Here is a 17,101-nt window from a genome sequence, read left to right on the forward strand (position 1 = left end):
TGTTGTGTTTCGTGACGGGGGAGAAGGTTCGTGGTCTACCGGGACACAGCTTTCAGTCTCCTCTGGGTTTCCCTCCATTGTATGAATATGAGGCCTGATTGTGTGTGATTTAATGATTGCAGTAAATAGTAACGCAATCATTATTAGTATTTTGCCATTTTAAAAGACATGGCTTTGACATTTTCAGTTTAAAGCAGTTCCCACATTCATTGCTAAAGTATAAAGAGGTATGTTATACGTAAGTCAATATTTTCTTCACCACAGATGAAGGAAATTACTTTGCCGCTCCATCATGGTCCACAGAAAAATGCACAGGCGAAAAAGGATGTATTTATTGCATTGCAGTAGTAAATAAAGATGCATAATGATACTGTATGTTTATACAACCTGTCTTTAATGTAGTGAAATGGTGAAGATCCCAAAATATTTAACACTCAGTATAATAATAATAAACATCTGCTGGATTGTTACATCACATGCTTTCATAAATGTATTCCATATTTTTGGCCTATGGCAGAATAACTAAGGTATGATTTGGCCCGAAAACCTGAGCCAGCCTTAACTGAAAGCTTTACTCTAACTCATTCACTACCAGCCTTTTTCTCGGAAGCAACCTCCTTCGCTCCCGGCTGTTTTACTGGATTTTGACAGATTTTGCAAGGCCCATAGAATATTGTCTTCTATTGCTATAAAAACATGGAACCTACTAAAAGAAAGATTAGAGTCTCTTCTTCCATCTGGAAAAAAAAGTATATTTGTATCTGTTTGCATTTTGCAGCAATTAGTATTACAACATAGCTCAGTTTCATCGTTACTTATAAACCTGGTGAAAACACTGGGAAAGGGAGCTTTTTTTCAACATGGCCCTGGCTGATCTCGTATACTCTACTGCCACCTGCTGGTCGTTATTTTTTAATAACTACCATTGCTTTAAGCGACCTCTTCAGGTCAGAAGCTGCATCAAAGCCTTCTGTATGCTCTAGCATAAAAAAAAACGTGATCAAATGTATAAATACATTTTTGGGAGTGCAGGACAAAATATTAAAAAAACGTATTTAGACATTTTGGGGGTTTGAATGAGGTAATGTTTGATCATATAGGAAAGTAGTTTGCCCCTCCTGGACTGCATCTGGAGCCTGACTGCTTAAGGCTGTGCGTCTGCCTTGGATACAGGATGTTAACAAACATACTGTTATCTGATATCTTTGGTGACCAATAAAGAACAATAAATTTGTTGTTAATGAACTAGTATTGTTTGACATACCTCTGACGTGGTACACTCGCCACGATGTCTGATAGGATCCCAAAATTCTAATCAAGAGGATATGTGGTATAGAAAACGGACGGATGGATGTTTTTGACATCTGCTGGTATGCAAGATGTGTTCGAGGCGAAGTTGTGCACGTCTTCCTGTCATTCGTCCGTGTTCTCTTTGAAGAGACCGAGCCTCTATGAGCAAGATGCATAAACAGGAACTTCTCTCTCTGAACAGGAGGCCAACTTTCTTGTCATCTTCCTGCAGCTTCACTCAGAACTGCTCCTCGGGCTGATTGGGTGTTTTTTTTTTTTCTGAGCTTTGTTTTCAATGCAGGCACTACAGCATTTGTGCTTTCATCTCGTATTACTGTCTTAAGCTGAGCTGTTTTATATTAAGGCCCACTGGGGGCTTTAAAACAATTTCCAACAACAATTAAACCATTTTTTTAATTGCCAGATGGTTTTAAAAAGGCAATATTGTTGAGTGTTGATTTAAAATGAATGGACACAAACTGTGTATACCCACTTGATATTTTCCTGTGCCAGATTCAGATTCTCGAGCATAGAAGTTGCAGGCACATATGCAAATGTGTCCCACACCCACGTCATTAGGTGACTTGGGTTTGGGTGAACATTTTCCCATCAAAGCAGATGAATGTTTCACATAAACGCAGTAGTTAAATGGAAGTGGGCACATTGTTTGATTTATTCAGGATCCCGAAGGCCATTGCCACATGAAAAAAGATCATTGTTGAAATCACATGGGACACACATAACCAGTGATTACAGTTGGTGGGAAAGTTTTTGAAAATGTGTACAAGTCTTCTAGTTTCTGCTGTTGGACAGAATTTTTTTTTTTTAATACAGGAAACACTGTCATTTTGTCCCGTGGTAGAATAACTGAAAGTACAACATGTCAATGTCAACCAGTCATATGATGTCATGTGACAGACCCACATGAATTATTAAATCTACTCTAACTTTTATTAAAACTCAGAAGCTTTTTTTTTTTAAACATGATATTTTTGGATATTTCAGGACAGCATGCTTTGGCTCTGACTTTCCTGCATTTAGTTTGCATGTTCTCCCTACATGCTTGCATGCATTTTCTCTGGTTACTCCAGTGTGAATGATGGGTGGATGTTTTGAATCTTTGTCATGGTAAAGGTTCCCATTATAGCTCACAAGGTCTTGTGCTGAAGGTTTGTAATGGAATGGAATATCTGTATTATCATTGCAAGTACAACAAGTACCGATTACACTTACATGCTCAACCCGTCCACGAAACATGAAAAACAATGACCAACAGAGGGAGACAGGAGAGGAAAGTCTGTTGGTACTCCCGAAAAAAGCGCCCTGAGATAGAAAAGATATGTGAGGAGGGGGAACGGGAAACAATACAAAGAAGCTTCAGTTATGCTCCCAAAGTGGAGCATATGGGGTAGATTCCACGGACTTCCGACTTCGGGGTTTCACACATCAGCGTCGTTTCCGACCACTGATGGCCGTTCCAACACTCGCCAGGTGAAACATTCATAATTTACATTACACTAACCACAAAATGACATGGTTGTTAATGTGCCAAACACTAGCTGTTGACATTATGGGAACAGATTAAACATTGTACCAAAACGCTAACATATTTTTGCTAAAGCATTTTGAGCTGATAGTGAGACAAGAATGATCCATTTTTGTCCCCATGCATAGCAAACAATGGCCTGTGTTGAATTATGTTGTAAAATGTAGAAAATAGTCAATCTATCCATCCATTTCCCACCAATTAGGTCATAGATTTGAACCCAGATCTTATGTGTACATGTCAGGAAAAGCCAAATGGATCTACTAAAATAATAATAATAATAATAAAAATAATAAAAACAGGGTCATTTAAATCCCTCGCAAGCAGGCAGAGTCAGTGTAGATGAAATCCCCCCTTAAGGGATTCAAATGAGTGCATTAAATTTAATGAATGACTAAATCATGGTGTATTTTTGTCTCCTGGGTGGAGGCTTCACTTGATATGATTGTCCTAAATTCTTCAGGCTTTGGGAAGCCAGACACGAGCCCCCCCTCCGGCCAATAAATGGACTACGTCTGTCTTATCCAAGCACAGGAAATGACCTGTCTGTAGCTACAGTATAGTATGTGTGCAGCACCTGATTTGTGTATGAAAATCAACAAGTGCACCGAGGTTTTGTGTGTCTATTCCAATGAGTAGGGCGCGTGCGAAAGCCTAAGTGTTGACTGTCAGTTAAACGCAGTGTGGCTTATCACTTGCACAGCACGTTTCCATTGGTCACCCTGTCTGCTGGCACACAAAGATGGTATGAGCAGCTGCAGCACGCACTTAGCCTCTGATTACAGTAGGCGGCTCCTGAAAGTTGTCCCAGTGACGTTTTCCCCGTGACAAAGATCAATGAAGACAAGTTTGACAACTTTCTCGGCAGCACAGTCAATTTTAGCGCTCCTTTCCCCGAGGCCAACCACGAGGTTACTACAAATAGAATCTGAGCCGTCTTTAAGTGAATGAAAGCATCATTTACTACACTTTACACTTGTGACATTTCTTATCTTCATGTGTTTGTTCTTTAAGATTTAGTTTGAAGGAAATAACAGCCCTTTAAAAAATTTTTTTTTATACAACTGCATACCATCTACTACATAAACTGATCTAAAGTGGATCATGAAAAAGGGCACTTCAAATACCGGAGCTACTGTATAATGAGATCACATAACTAAAACAAATGTAGAATAGGGTACAAAAAGCATCAACTTCAATGGAGTCACTCTGTTGTGGTTCGAGCACCACAAAACCAGTCTGGCTGGCTCTGAACAAACTGGTTTGATTTCATGTTACAAGCTGCAAGGGCAAATACCTTGCACATACCTGTACAGTGTACACTGTCAGGAATTATACTCGAGCGTGGGCAATCATTATGTGGAACGCACACTACTACTTTGCGTTGCTGCTGAAACATTCAAAGGAACTTGGCATCTACTTGTAAGAAATATTTATGAGTACCGGTAATCATCCGCAGAGTTTAACAGGTTTGTTTGGATATCTGCATATTCACAATTTTGTCATGCAGTCTTTAATGAAAGCACAGGTGTGAAACTAAGGCCCACAAACCAGATCTAGCACGCCATTTTTAACGAGGCCCGTGAAAGCTTGTACAGCCATTCCTTTTCGATAGTGGCTGAACGTGGAGCCTATCCTGACTGAGGGAGCGAGAGGCGTTGTACATTCTCGAACAGTCGTCAGCCAATCACAAGGCAATGGCAAGTCATATGTTGAAAAAGGAAAAAAGAGCACGGTAGTAATTCCAGCAACATTTAAACAGCCTCTTCTGGACTTTTTAAACAGAGTCAAAGTAATAACCAATGCCATTACAGTGAATCCCTGTTGACAGCAGGTTATACGTATGTCCCTTTATTCCTCCCAACAGAGACAAAAATCCATTAAAAATGCCCTTTTATGCCATCTAGCAAGGTAACAAGCAGAACAATACAATACATTGCTGTTCCACTAATAGGTTAGATGCTAGTAGGTACATAACATGTGTATCTGCTTTTTGTAACTTTTGTTTGGTGATGTGTCATAAACAACATATGTATCATAACGTGACGTGATTCAAATAAGGTTGGGCACTGCATGAACCAAATGTCAACAGTTGGGAACAGCGTCGCGATGCTGTAGTGCCAACTTTCGCCTCTTGAGGGCGAAAAAGGCCAAACTGATTGGGGGCACGATTAGGGAGGCTCGTAAGAGTCAGACGAGCTCGAACATGGGGCTGGCCTTGGAGGAGGGACGACATGGGAAATCGGACTCGGTCTCCGCACATTGACAGGGAGTTCCTGTAGTAGAAAACACGCCACTCTGATTCACGCCGACCCACACTCAGCGGAAGCCTCGTGGTTGAGCCTGGCCGGCATCAGGCAGCGCACCGGCCCGCGAGGAACAAGAAAGGAAGACAGCCAGAACGTGTGTCGCTTTGAACCATCACACAGTACAAAGGAAACCAAAAAGGGAAGCTAAACGAAACATGTCGGGGGTTAAAAAAAGAAACTCGAATTCCTCGCTAAGCAAGGAGGATCCACAAGTCACGGAGAAGATGCTGGGGAGCCCCGCCGCCAACGCCGGGGGAGAGAACGGCGGGGAAACTGTCGCCTTACAGAGAACCATCACACTGACAAACGGCGTGGCCATCATCGTAGGCACCATCATCGGCTCGGGCATCTTCGTCACACCAACCGGCGTGGTGAAGGAATGCGGCTCCGTGGGGTTGTCCCTGGTGGTGTGGTCTGTTTGTGGGATCTTCTCCACGGTGGGAGCGCTGTGTTACGCGGAGCTGGGGACCACCATCACCAAGTCCGGAGGGGACTATGCCTACATCCTCGAGGTGTACGGCTCACTGCCGGCTTTCCTCAAACTATGGATCGAACTGCTCATCATCCGACCTTCGTCTCAGTACATTGTCGCCTACGTTTTCGCCACATACCTCCTCAAACCCATTTTCCCCGTGTGCCCGGTACCGGAGACCGGGGCTAAGCTAGTGGCCTGCCTTTGCATCCGTGAGTATCCGAGCCGTTTGTCGCCTGGATGATGCAACCTCTTGTCACGTAGGAACTTGTTAGCGTGCCGCTCACATTGCATTATTATTTTTTATATCCATCCTGTGGACGTTGGGTATTGTGCCGGGTGACCTTCTTCGAGCAGCTTTTCTTATTGTATTTCCGGATAGTAAAAAGCGACATAATAGCGCATGCTTATAGTGAATAAACCACGCCATAGTAGGAAGAAACAGGTCGCACGATATATTACGTCATTTAACGTTCAGACACAAAATGACAGCTTTTCAACATTAAATGTCATATTCCACTTAAACTAATTCACCGTATCAGTATTATTTAGGATATATATTCTTTTTTTTTTAATTCCCAATCTTTTAAGAATACTTTTATTTTTAAATTATACAGTAATTGCTCAGCACGTGTGAAAATCAATGCATTCTGTACACCGCTTATCCTGTTCAGGGTCGAGGGGCATGTAAATAGCATATCAACTATTACTGTACTGCACTAATTATTCATCTTTCACTTGATCACAGATTAAATTTGAGTGCAATTACACAAATTCTGAGTTGTAAATTATGAAACACTGCTACTAATACTGCTAATAATAACAATAATAATAATAATAACAACTATAAAAATAATATTCAGATTGGAAAAATTATACATTGCAGGAAATTTCAAACAAAAAACTGTATTCACAAATTATCTCATCCGACAAGAGTGTTAATTAATTGCATATTGTTTTGTATTGAGGCAATTTTTTTCTTTTTTTTTTTCTTGTTGTACGTTCGATTAAAGAATCGTGGACTCAAATCTTGTCCAAATTCCATCCAATTACGGGTCGACGCGAATATTAGCAACTAATGTTTCAAGTTTTAATTGTTTTGTATCAAGTCAATTCAATGTGAATTTTTACCTTTTTTGTTGTATATTGCATGATTGTTTAAACTGTAATGGACTGAAATATTCTCCAAATTCCATATTTTATATAAATACGGACCTGCATATGAACATTAGAACTAATGCATTAGTGTGTGTGGTAACAACCTGTAAGTAAAATAGCACCTTAACCTAATCTTCATATGCTTTGGCGGCTAATCCTGAGCGGAACCACATGACAGCTAGAAGGGAGGTACTGTTTTTTTTCTTACCTAGGTTAATTCATTCTGTATGTGTGCGATACATGTTCATTTCAAAATGTAATTATCAGTCTGTTAAGACACGTACTGTACTTGGATGAGTCTGCTTTATATTGCGTGTGCGCGCTCTCCACTCAACTGTACTGTAGAGAGTAGACTGTCGCTCTCCTGAACACAGAGCCTCATTGTGCGCAGTCTCATCTTTGTGTTGTGGCTCCGACCTGATTTAGGAACTGTGAAAGGGACCTGCTGCTTTGGTTAATCATTTTTAATGGGGCGCAGTGTCTACTGGTAGACGAGGCATGCCAGCACTGTTCATGTGTGGGGAGGAGAACGAGTCCAACGGTGGGAAGTGTTCAGCTCCCAAGAATGAGTTTTATGTTCTGTGTTGACAGCAAAGAGCACTTACATAAAGGTGCTTTCTCTCTCACTGGATAACTCTTTTTCTCTTTTTTGTCTTGGCAGTCTTGTTGACCTTTGTGAACTGCTACAGCGTGAAGGCAGCAACCAGAGTTCAGGATTTCTTCGCTGCAGCCAAGCTGCTGGCTCTTGGCTTGATCATCATCATCGGCTTTGTCAAAATTGGCAAAGGTACCCCAACACTTATACACCAATGCACAAGCTCTCTTTGTCTATTTTTTTTCACACTTTCTGACCATCTCCTTCAAAACGTACAACTTGTTTAAGGGTCTGAACAAGAATCTATCCATCCTTTCATCTTTCATCAATCAATTTTGAATGTACCACTGATGATCACTAGGGTCACAGGTCAACTGGAGCCTATCCCAACGAACTGACTTTGGCCAAGAGGTACAACCTGAATTGGTTGACAGCCAATCACAGGTCATATGATAAAGACAAATAAACAAACAACTAGGGGTGTTAGAAAAAAATCGATTCGGCAATATATCGTGATATTACAGCGCGCAATTCTCGAATCGATTCAATATGCGGCCAAATCGATTTTTAAACATAATTTTTTTTTATGGGAATATTCAACAAAACGTTTTACTTAGGGTTAGGATTTACAAATTAAGCATGGAAGAATGTTATATTAATGGAACATTAAGCCTTAATATTTTATTTGAGTGCTGTTCAAACATGAAACTGACTGCAACCTGAATTTTCAGATAAATAAATACATTTTCATACAAATCTTACAGTGTACATGTACAAGTTTACTGATTAGTATTTTCTAAATTTGAGTAAAAAAAATAAAATAAAAAAATAAATAAAAATATCGGGATTAATCAAATCGAATCGTGACCTATGAATCGTGATACGAATCGAATCGCCAGGTACTGGGCAATTCACACCCCTACAAACAACTATTCACACACAGCATTTTAATATTAGAATTAAATAAACAATTAATGATATCATGGCTGTCCATTGAAAGCCAGATACACCACTCACTAAAAGTTAGGGATATTTGCATTTTGAATGAAATTTCAGGATGAACCTAAAATGCACTAATATTTGATTAACAAGTGAACTAAATGTGACTTTAAAAAAAAAAATGGAATGCACATGTCTAAATGTTAAAAGTGTCGGCTTTTTTTTGTGTGCACAACTTTCTGTTGTCTAACTTGGAACTGGAAACTTCGTTCAATGTGGTGTCAAAATGAGGGCAATTTCCATGAATGCCCTCTTCTTTAACTTTCGTGACTCTTCCCGTCTCGCTGTATCTCTGTTGCGACTTCTTGATGACCCACACAGTGACACTCTCGCTCAGTGGGCAGCTCCCTCTAAGATTGTCCTGTTTGAAGCCTTAGTATAGTGAGGTGTACTGTTAAACAGTTGTTAGGTGTTCTCTTGGTCAAAATGTGAACAGCACAATGAAGAGGGATGTTCAAATACAAATTCTATCAAAACCAGGTTCCAGGAAAAAAGGCCCTTTTATCTACCATAAATTCCAAATCCTACGGAAATGCAGGTTTCACACAGCAGGCCATTCAACATTTCTGCATGAATCTTTCTAGTTGTAGTATAAAACTGTTTTAGGTCATCCTGGAAGTATGTGGCTCTCAGCCCCATGTTTTATATACAATACTTTATGAATTGAATCACTATTGGGATTTGTCTGTCTATACATTTGGTTGTTGAACTCATTTTAGCAAATGTTGTTGTTACACTCTTTAAACCTGTGAGTTTCAGATGTACCTAATAAACAGAAGGGAAATGTACAAAATGTGTAGCTTAAGATTTCCATTCCCCTTAAAGCTGCCAAAATAGTTACAGTCTGTACCACATGACGCATGGCGTAAGCAAAATTAGTTTCATCATAATTGTTCTTCTGTTAAGTTCATTAAACACGACTTTACACCAATTTCATATTGTAACTGGTTATAAAGGTAAGGCAAGGGGTTGTTTTCAAAATACTAATACTAATAATTACGTAACATGTGGAATTCAGTAAAAGACTGCAGAATGATTCTCAAATTCCTTTTCAAAAATGATACCGTACAAGCAGGTAGCTTGTTGTTAACATTCCCTGCTGTGTTTGCTGCCAAGACACGCTCCATTTTATGATAGCATGAAAGACTCACTTCATTTTATTAGATAAGCAAGAGGCTGGAGTCACTCTGCCAATTTAGTGCCTGGAAAAAGTACTGTAACTGTAAAATGGGAATATTGCAGGTTTACTTGACCTCTCAAGTGTGATTAAAAAAAAAATGATGTGATGTACAGCACTTTGATCATCAAGCGTTTCTCACGCGTACTATGTAGGTTTAGGGCTCATCCATTTAATAGCAACATGCCCGGGAGCTGTTGAATTAGTAACCGACGCTGTGTCTGAGAATGTGCGTGCATGTTGCGGGGATCAGCTCCGTCAGGAATGTGGCTGGGATGCCCTGAAACCAGCCAGCAGGGGCCCAACTTATTTACTAACACTCCTTCTCAACAATTGTTGGGAAAGTAATGAGTTGTTAACAACTCACTTTCTGGTCTCTGCATCTGAACTCTCTCTGAATGTTGAATTAAGTCATTCGTATACTGGATTTTTTTTGTAGAGATAGACTGATATATTTTTTAAGGGCAGATACCGATACCAATTATTAGTAGTCAAGGAGGCCGATAACCGATATTTCGAGCCGGTAATCATTTTCAGTGAAAGGGAGTAATTTTAACTCATTCACTGCCATTGACGGCTATAGACGTCAAAAATTCATTTGAACTATTTCTATTAGTTAAATTTTTTTCCCACTTTTGTTAACAAGAGTATGAAAACCTAGAATTTTTGGAGGGATATTCAGAACAGATATAAAATTGTGAGTTAACTAGTGAAGTCATGCAATTAATTACAATGACACATTTTAATCGCCCCTAATTTTTAATAATATTTTCTTTTTTAAATTGTTTTTTTTAAAGAGGAAAATATTATTAAAAAATTAGGGGCTTCAGGTGATTATTTTTTTAAATTGTAATTAATTGCATGACTTCACTAGTTAACTCACGATAAAAAAAAGAACATTAAAAATTAGGGGCGCCAGGTGATTAAAATGTTTAATTGTAATTAATCGCATGACTTTACTAGTTAACTCACGATTAATAACACTTTTTATATCTGTTCTAAATGTGCAATAAAACTTTTTTCCTAGGTTTTCATACTCTTGTTAAGAAAAGTGGATTTTTTTTTAAAATTAATTAGTTAAAATAAATTTTTGACGTCTATAGGCGTCAATGGCATTGAATGAGTTAAATAAAAAAAAAATACAAACTATTAACTTTGCTGAAATGTCTTTTAAAGCATATGTTTAGTTACTTTTTGGATTTGTAAAATATAATCTTCAGCAGCATCTCTTACAAAGTTAACTGAATGGCCACAGTCTTAAATTGGTCATTTAATAATATATACCAAATATCGGCACTGATAATTGGTCTATCCTTTTTTTTTCTTCTGCACAACTCTAGTTTAATTATCATACTTAATCTCCAACCAGTCTAACTTGGATGGCACCACTACGTTCTCCAGCACCTTATGTGAAACTTTTTTTTTAGTTGTGAATTATTTTCTTTTTCTTGTTCATCGTCACCAGGTGACACGGATTCACTTCTCCCTGAAAATTCCTTCGAGGGCTCCAAGTATGAGTTTGGCAACATCGGTCTGGCGCTCTACAGTGGCCTGTTTGCTTATGGTGGCTGGTAAGTGTGATCTAATGGTAAATAACACCACATGATGAACAAACAGTGCATATACACACTTGATGTCAATGAATGATAAATATGGATGATCAACCCAACTTTTCAAATTAATTTCACATGAGCTCTTTCTCCCTTTCCCGTATGCAGGAATTACTTGAATTTTGTTACCGAGGAGATGATTGAGCCTTACAAGTAAGTCTTTGACTGATTGTCTCGCCGTCATCATGTAAGCGTCACGTCTGCAAATGAAGCCTGTTATATACGTTGTCATTGTTTGCGTCAATGTCAGAAACCTGCCTCGAGCCATCATCATCTCTCTGCCAATCGTGACAGTCGTGTATGTTCTCACCAACCTGGCGTACTTCACCACCCTCTCAACCGATGAGATGCTCACCTCAGAGGCTGTGGCTGTGGTAAGGGCTTTATGAAGTTGGTTAAAAAAAACAACAACACATCTGTAAATAGTGACATCATCACATTGTAACACTACCATTTACATGCGTGTGAGTGCAGCATGCGAGTTATGTCATCTTTATTTCTATAAGCGCTTTCAACACATACATACATAGCGCTCACAAATACAATCACAACAAATCAACATTTTTTTCCTACTATATAGGTTTTGTTGTTTGAAGCGGTTATAAATGACAGAGGAGAGAATCAATCATGTTTGCCATCTTTATTGTCAAGATGCTATTAGTATTTGAGCTAAATGAGTACAGATCTCCACTATGTGTCATCTCCTCCAGGGAGCGTTATTTTTGCTTCATATAAAAGTTAATTCATTAAATTACATTCCAATGTCTTGTGAAAAAATAATTTGCTGACTGAATGACACTAATATTTTTCACATAAATTGTACAGGAGGAGGAGCAGAGATCTTCTTTAAATTTGACTTATTGAGCCATTTACAGCAGTAAAAAGTTAATATTTTGTCCGTAATTAATTTGATAACTCAATTGTTTTTCATGTACAATTAATACCTTTAAAGGGGAAGTTTTTTTTTTTTTTTTTTTTTTTTACAATAATATGTTCTATGCAGCCTCACTGGTCCAAAATATGTCATTCTGGTTAATATTGCGTTAGTGGAATATGAGTTAAGCAGCAAAATACAACAAGTTTTTTATCAATATCAGAAGGCGGCCATTTTGCTGTTGAGTGAAAATGACATCACAGTTGCTCAGGTCTCAGATAACAACCAATCACAGCTCAGCTTCAGAAAACAGTTGAGCTGTGATTGGTTGTTGCCAGAGCCCTGAGCAACTGTGATGTCATCTTCAGTCCACAAGTAGCAAAATGGCCGCCCCTGAGATGGATAAACATGGCTAGATTTTGTTTCATAACTCTTATTCCACAAAATGAAATATTGATCAGAATGTCGTGTTTAGACTTAGTGAGGTCACATATAACATATTATTGTCAAGAAATGTTTAAGGTTGACCTCTACTTTAAAAACACATTTTTCCGCTTGCTGTCAACTGAAGATGACATCACCTATGCTGAGGAAATAGGTAACGACTACCTGTTACCTCAGCACAGGTGATGTCATCTTCAGTCAACAGCAAGTGGTAACTGGCTTTTTTTTTTAAGGTATTAATTGTTCATGAAAAAGAATCTTCTTGCTGATGAAAATGACTGAATGAGTCAAGTATCCCTTTAAGAAGAGAGAACGCTTCATTTCCCCCCTCTTGTGTCCTCTCATTTAATTTATTACATCTTATCCAGCATATGAAGATGATCAAAGTAAATGAAATGTACACATCTTTTGTAGGATTTTGGAAATAGGCACCTGGGTGTGATGGCTTGGATCATCCCGGTGTTTGTGGGGTTGTCCTGCTTTGGCTCTGTCAATGGTTCTCTCTTCACATCATCAAGGTAACACACCTGCACGAATGCACATTTTCCTGCTAATGGAGGAAATTCAGCGCAACCGCATACGTAATAAATTTGTGATCAACACCGGTCATTTCACGTCGTAGGTTATTCTTCGTGGGCTCCCGTGAAGGTCACCTGCCCTGTCTGCTGTCAATGATCCACCCAACCTTGTTGACCCCACTTCCTTCTCTAATATTCACTGTGAGTAGTCAGCTCATCAGTTTTTTTTTAAATGTTAATTGGATACGTTACAATTACAGAAACAAATGGTAAGGGTAAGTTATCAAACTATCAAAAAAAAAATTCAAACATGGATTGTTGAAGTTTTGCAAACCACTCACATCGTATTTGTTATTTCCTTCTGTCCAGTGTGTAATGACGCTGCTTTACGCCTTCTCTGATGACATCTTCTCCGTCATCAACTTCTTCAGTTTCTTCAACTGGCTCTGCATCGCCTTGGCCATTGTCGGCATGATGTGGCTCCGTTATAAGAAGCCTGAGCTGGAAAGACCGATTAAGGTGAGACGATCGGAATACGTCTAGGAGCAATATTTGGATTGATTTACTCAAGGGTTGCGCTTACAAAAATGATAAGCAGATGTAAAAAAATAAAAAGTCCACTTAGTAGCAATATACATATTTAAAGGTGTGGCTCTGCCCAACCTAGAATGTAAAAGTTTACACCCTCAAATATAATTAGGGGTGTCGAGCGATTAATTTTTTAAATCCTAAGTATTAAGTCACGATTAATCGCAAATTTTACATCTGTTCTAAATGTACAGTAAAATATACAAAAAAAAAATCTGAATTTTCATACTCTTGTTAACATAAAAGTGGGGAAAAAATGTTAAATTGCTGCATATTTTATTCATTGATGCAGTAATTTCACAATAATTCATAAAATTTAGTTAAAATTAAAAAGATGTCCTGTACTGTAAAAAAAACACACACCATTTGATATTGATTTGTGTTGAATTTATATTTCTGCCTCTAGATGGCATAATTGCATTTGTAAGACATTGGTGACAGCCCAGTGCATTATTAAGAGCTATCTAATCTTTAACATGAAGTAACTTGTAACATGTTTTACTAGTACCCACAAATCTATGCATTATTATTACATTTATTACTGCAATTTTTTTTTTTTTTTTTGTGTCTACTGGGTTGCGACTGGAATTCCCCCAGTACAGGCTTTCCAAGTGAACAGCAGTCGTTAATCGCGCGTGAAAAAAAATAGTGACTAATTTTGACACCCCTAATAATTATGTATGTAAAATTCTACCTACTATAACAAGAAAATGTTAATGTTTCCCTAACACTTAATTCAAAATTTGTATTTGTCATGATTTTGGCAGTCATGGATATTTTTCCTTTGACTCACGCTACCAACAAAGATGCATTCATTGGCCGAGATGAATGAATGAACACTGATCTGAGATTAAAGGGCAGAGGAGAAGCCGAATGCTTGTCAGCTGCTGGTATAGTGACCGGTCCTCTTGCTGCAGGACTCTCCACACACACAGAGGACCATTGTGCCATCATGGCTGCACTTTTTGTTTGTGACAGCTCACGTGCGACGACGAGTATAGTTTTATTTTGCTAAATTCCGGGGCAGTCTGCCAGAAGGTTTGAACGGTGACAATGTTTTAATCCAAGTTGAAAATGGTTCTATTTAGCTAACAACTGAAAGTATTTCATTTCATCTGAAGTCAGCGCTTCTCTTTTTTTTTTGTCACATTGAATAGCCAGCAAGGAAGATCTATGAGGATGGATGGCACTAAACAAATAGCAACTGTGGGAGGCAATTCTTGCATTCCCGAACGAGACGGAGGCAGAAGTTGTGCGTTTGGAGCGAGACTAGAGACTGTCGTCTCTTTTTACTCTCACTGTATCCCTCTCCCTCACTATCTCCTTTATTTACCTGTCACATTCCTGTTGCTCACCACTTACATTTGTATTGCTTGGTGAACCGCTGAGAGCAATTGATCAAGGACGCCCCCCCCCCCCTCGCCCAGTTCACTTGTGCTTGATACAATTCCAGATATTCATTACTCAGCGAAAAGCATTGCACTCATGTGATGTGGTCTGTCTCTTGTCTTTAGAAGAGCATCGCAATGTTGCTGTGAAGTTTGGCCAAGAGGCTTATTATTCTTATGCTGTAAAACCGCATTCACACTTCATAGGAACAATTCATTTTTATTTTCTGCACAAAAACAAAGGTGTATGATCCCCCCCCCCCCTCTCTCTCTCGCAGGTGAATATCCTGCTACCGGTGACGTTTGTGCTCGCCTGCCTCTTCCTCATCATCGTATCCTTCTGGAAGACTCCAAAGGAGTGTGGAATTGGTTTTGGCATCATTGCCACTGGTCTACCTGTCTACTTCTTTGGTGTGACGTGGAAGAACAAACCCAAGTGGCTGTTGAATGCAATCTGTGAGTAGCTAGCAACATGTTTGTTTTTGTTCACATTTTTTACGAGATGAACTCAAAGATCTAAAAGTTTTTCTACACACACAATATCACAATTTATTTTTAAATGTTGTTCACAAACCGGTCTAAATCTGTGATAGTGAGCACTTCTCCTTTGCCGAGATAATTAATCCATCCCACCTCACAGGTGTGCCATATCAAGACGCTGATTAGACACCAGGATTAGTGTACACGTATGCCTTAAACTGCCCACAATAAAAGGCCACTCTGAAAGGTGCAGTTTTTTTTGGGGGGGGGGGGGGTCTGAGTCACCAGAAAAACAGTCAAAGTCTTAAGTTTGCGAACAATATTTGAGAGAAATTGTGATATTATGTATGTGGAAAAATTTTTAGATTTTTGAGTTCATCATTTTTGTTGAGTGTCAAAGCAGCGATTGTATTTCTTGGGACAATTTTGGCAATGTTGCCTGTTGTGTGTGTTTTGCAGTCTCAGCCACGGCCCTTTGCCAGAAATCAATGCAGGTGGTGCCTTAGGAGTACGCTGAGCCCTGGCAAGCTGACTCGCTATCTCTTTTCTCGATGACACACACACACAAACACACACAAACACACACAAACACTCATTGCAGGGTGATGCCAAGAATTGATGAAGACATGCAGGAGTCTGAAGTAACCTCAGTGTACAACTTTTGTCCGCTGCTGTGTTGACTGCCGTTAGTCACTGACTAAACTGCACTTATGTTAGGATTGTCTTGATATTCTTCTATGATTTTTCATCTTTCTAGTTCAATTCAGGAGAACATTTTGTTAAGATCATGTTTTCTGTTCTGTTCTTCAAATTTAAAAGAAGAAAAAAAGTACGCGTGTGTGTGCGTGTGTGTATTTCCTTGAAGTAAGTAGAGGGCAAAAGCTCCATGCTTCATTTACGTTGCAAATGGTTTTATTTTCTTGTGATAGTTGGCACCCATTATGAACTCCTAGTTGATCTTGTCCTCGTGTTTTTTTATTTTCTTGGTTTCAAAATCTGAGTTGCATTGCTAGTCTTTCTCACCTTGTAGGCAAACAACAAAACAGTTTTTACAGTGTTCCTTACAATGGTCAGCAATTGTTGCCATAGAGACAGTGTTGAAGGATGCAATCTTACTTTTTTTTTTTTTAAGTAGAGCCCTGCAGCCATAACAAGAAGCTGATGGGGAAACTAACTTGTTTAGTATTGTAGATATTTTATTTATTTATTTTCTAGAAAATTGGTTAATATTAATCTAATTTGTTTACAGTGCATTTTATTGAAAGTGCTTTTCAAATAAATGTTGAGGTTTTTTCTTCTTCTTCTGTATTCATGTGTTCTGTTGTCTTTTGGTGTTGTTTTTGTTGGTTCTTGTCCGTTGCTGTTGGTTTATCATGTCATTGTTTTAAAGGTGCCTAAATACCACATGATCATGTCACATAATTATATTTGACCACTGCATGCAGCACAATAGAGAAGGTTAGCCAGGAGGTTAAAACGCTGGAGAAGTTTGCTATTTAAGGAGTGAAGTCACAATAAAGAAGGCAAACAAAAATGTCACCAAATCAGATTAGATTATTTGCGCGTTAGTGAGTGTGACTCTGTTTTGTTCACAGACACTTTTGGGTATTTGTGTTGCTATCCAAACACCAATGTTTCTGCGCGGCATTAAAA

At 38.8% G+C, this 17,101-nt stretch overlaps 1 protein-coding gene across 1 annotated transcript; it reads left to right on the forward strand.

Annotated features, from left to right (window-relative positions):
- Positions 1-4,968: 4,968 nt before the first annotated feature.
- On the forward strand, positions 4,969-16,756 carry slc7a5 (solute carrier family 7 member 5). The gene is made up of 10 exons (XM_086073391.1): positions 4,969-5,829; positions 7,437-7,562; positions 11,012-11,117; positions 11,265-11,309; positions 11,407-11,530; positions 12,889-12,992; positions 13,097-13,193; positions 13,362-13,511; positions 15,247-15,424; positions 15,908-16,756. Exons 1-10 carry the CDS (start codon positions 5,301-5,303, stop codon positions 15,952-15,954), a joined length of 1,506 nt encoding a protein of 501 aa, XP_085929517.1. The 5' UTR covers positions 4,969-5,300; the 3' UTR covers positions 15,955-16,756.
- The last annotated feature ends 345 nt before the right edge of the window (positions 16,757-17,101 follow it).

Source organism: Leptonotus elevatus, chromosome 4 (genome assembly GCF_054856555.1).
Source record: "Leptonotus elevatus isolate MCC_2025b chromosome 4, RoL_Lele_1.0, whole genome shotgun sequence".
Lineage (NCBI taxonomy): Eukaryota > Metazoa > Chordata > Actinopteri > Syngnathiformes > Syngnathidae > Leptonotus > Leptonotus elevatus.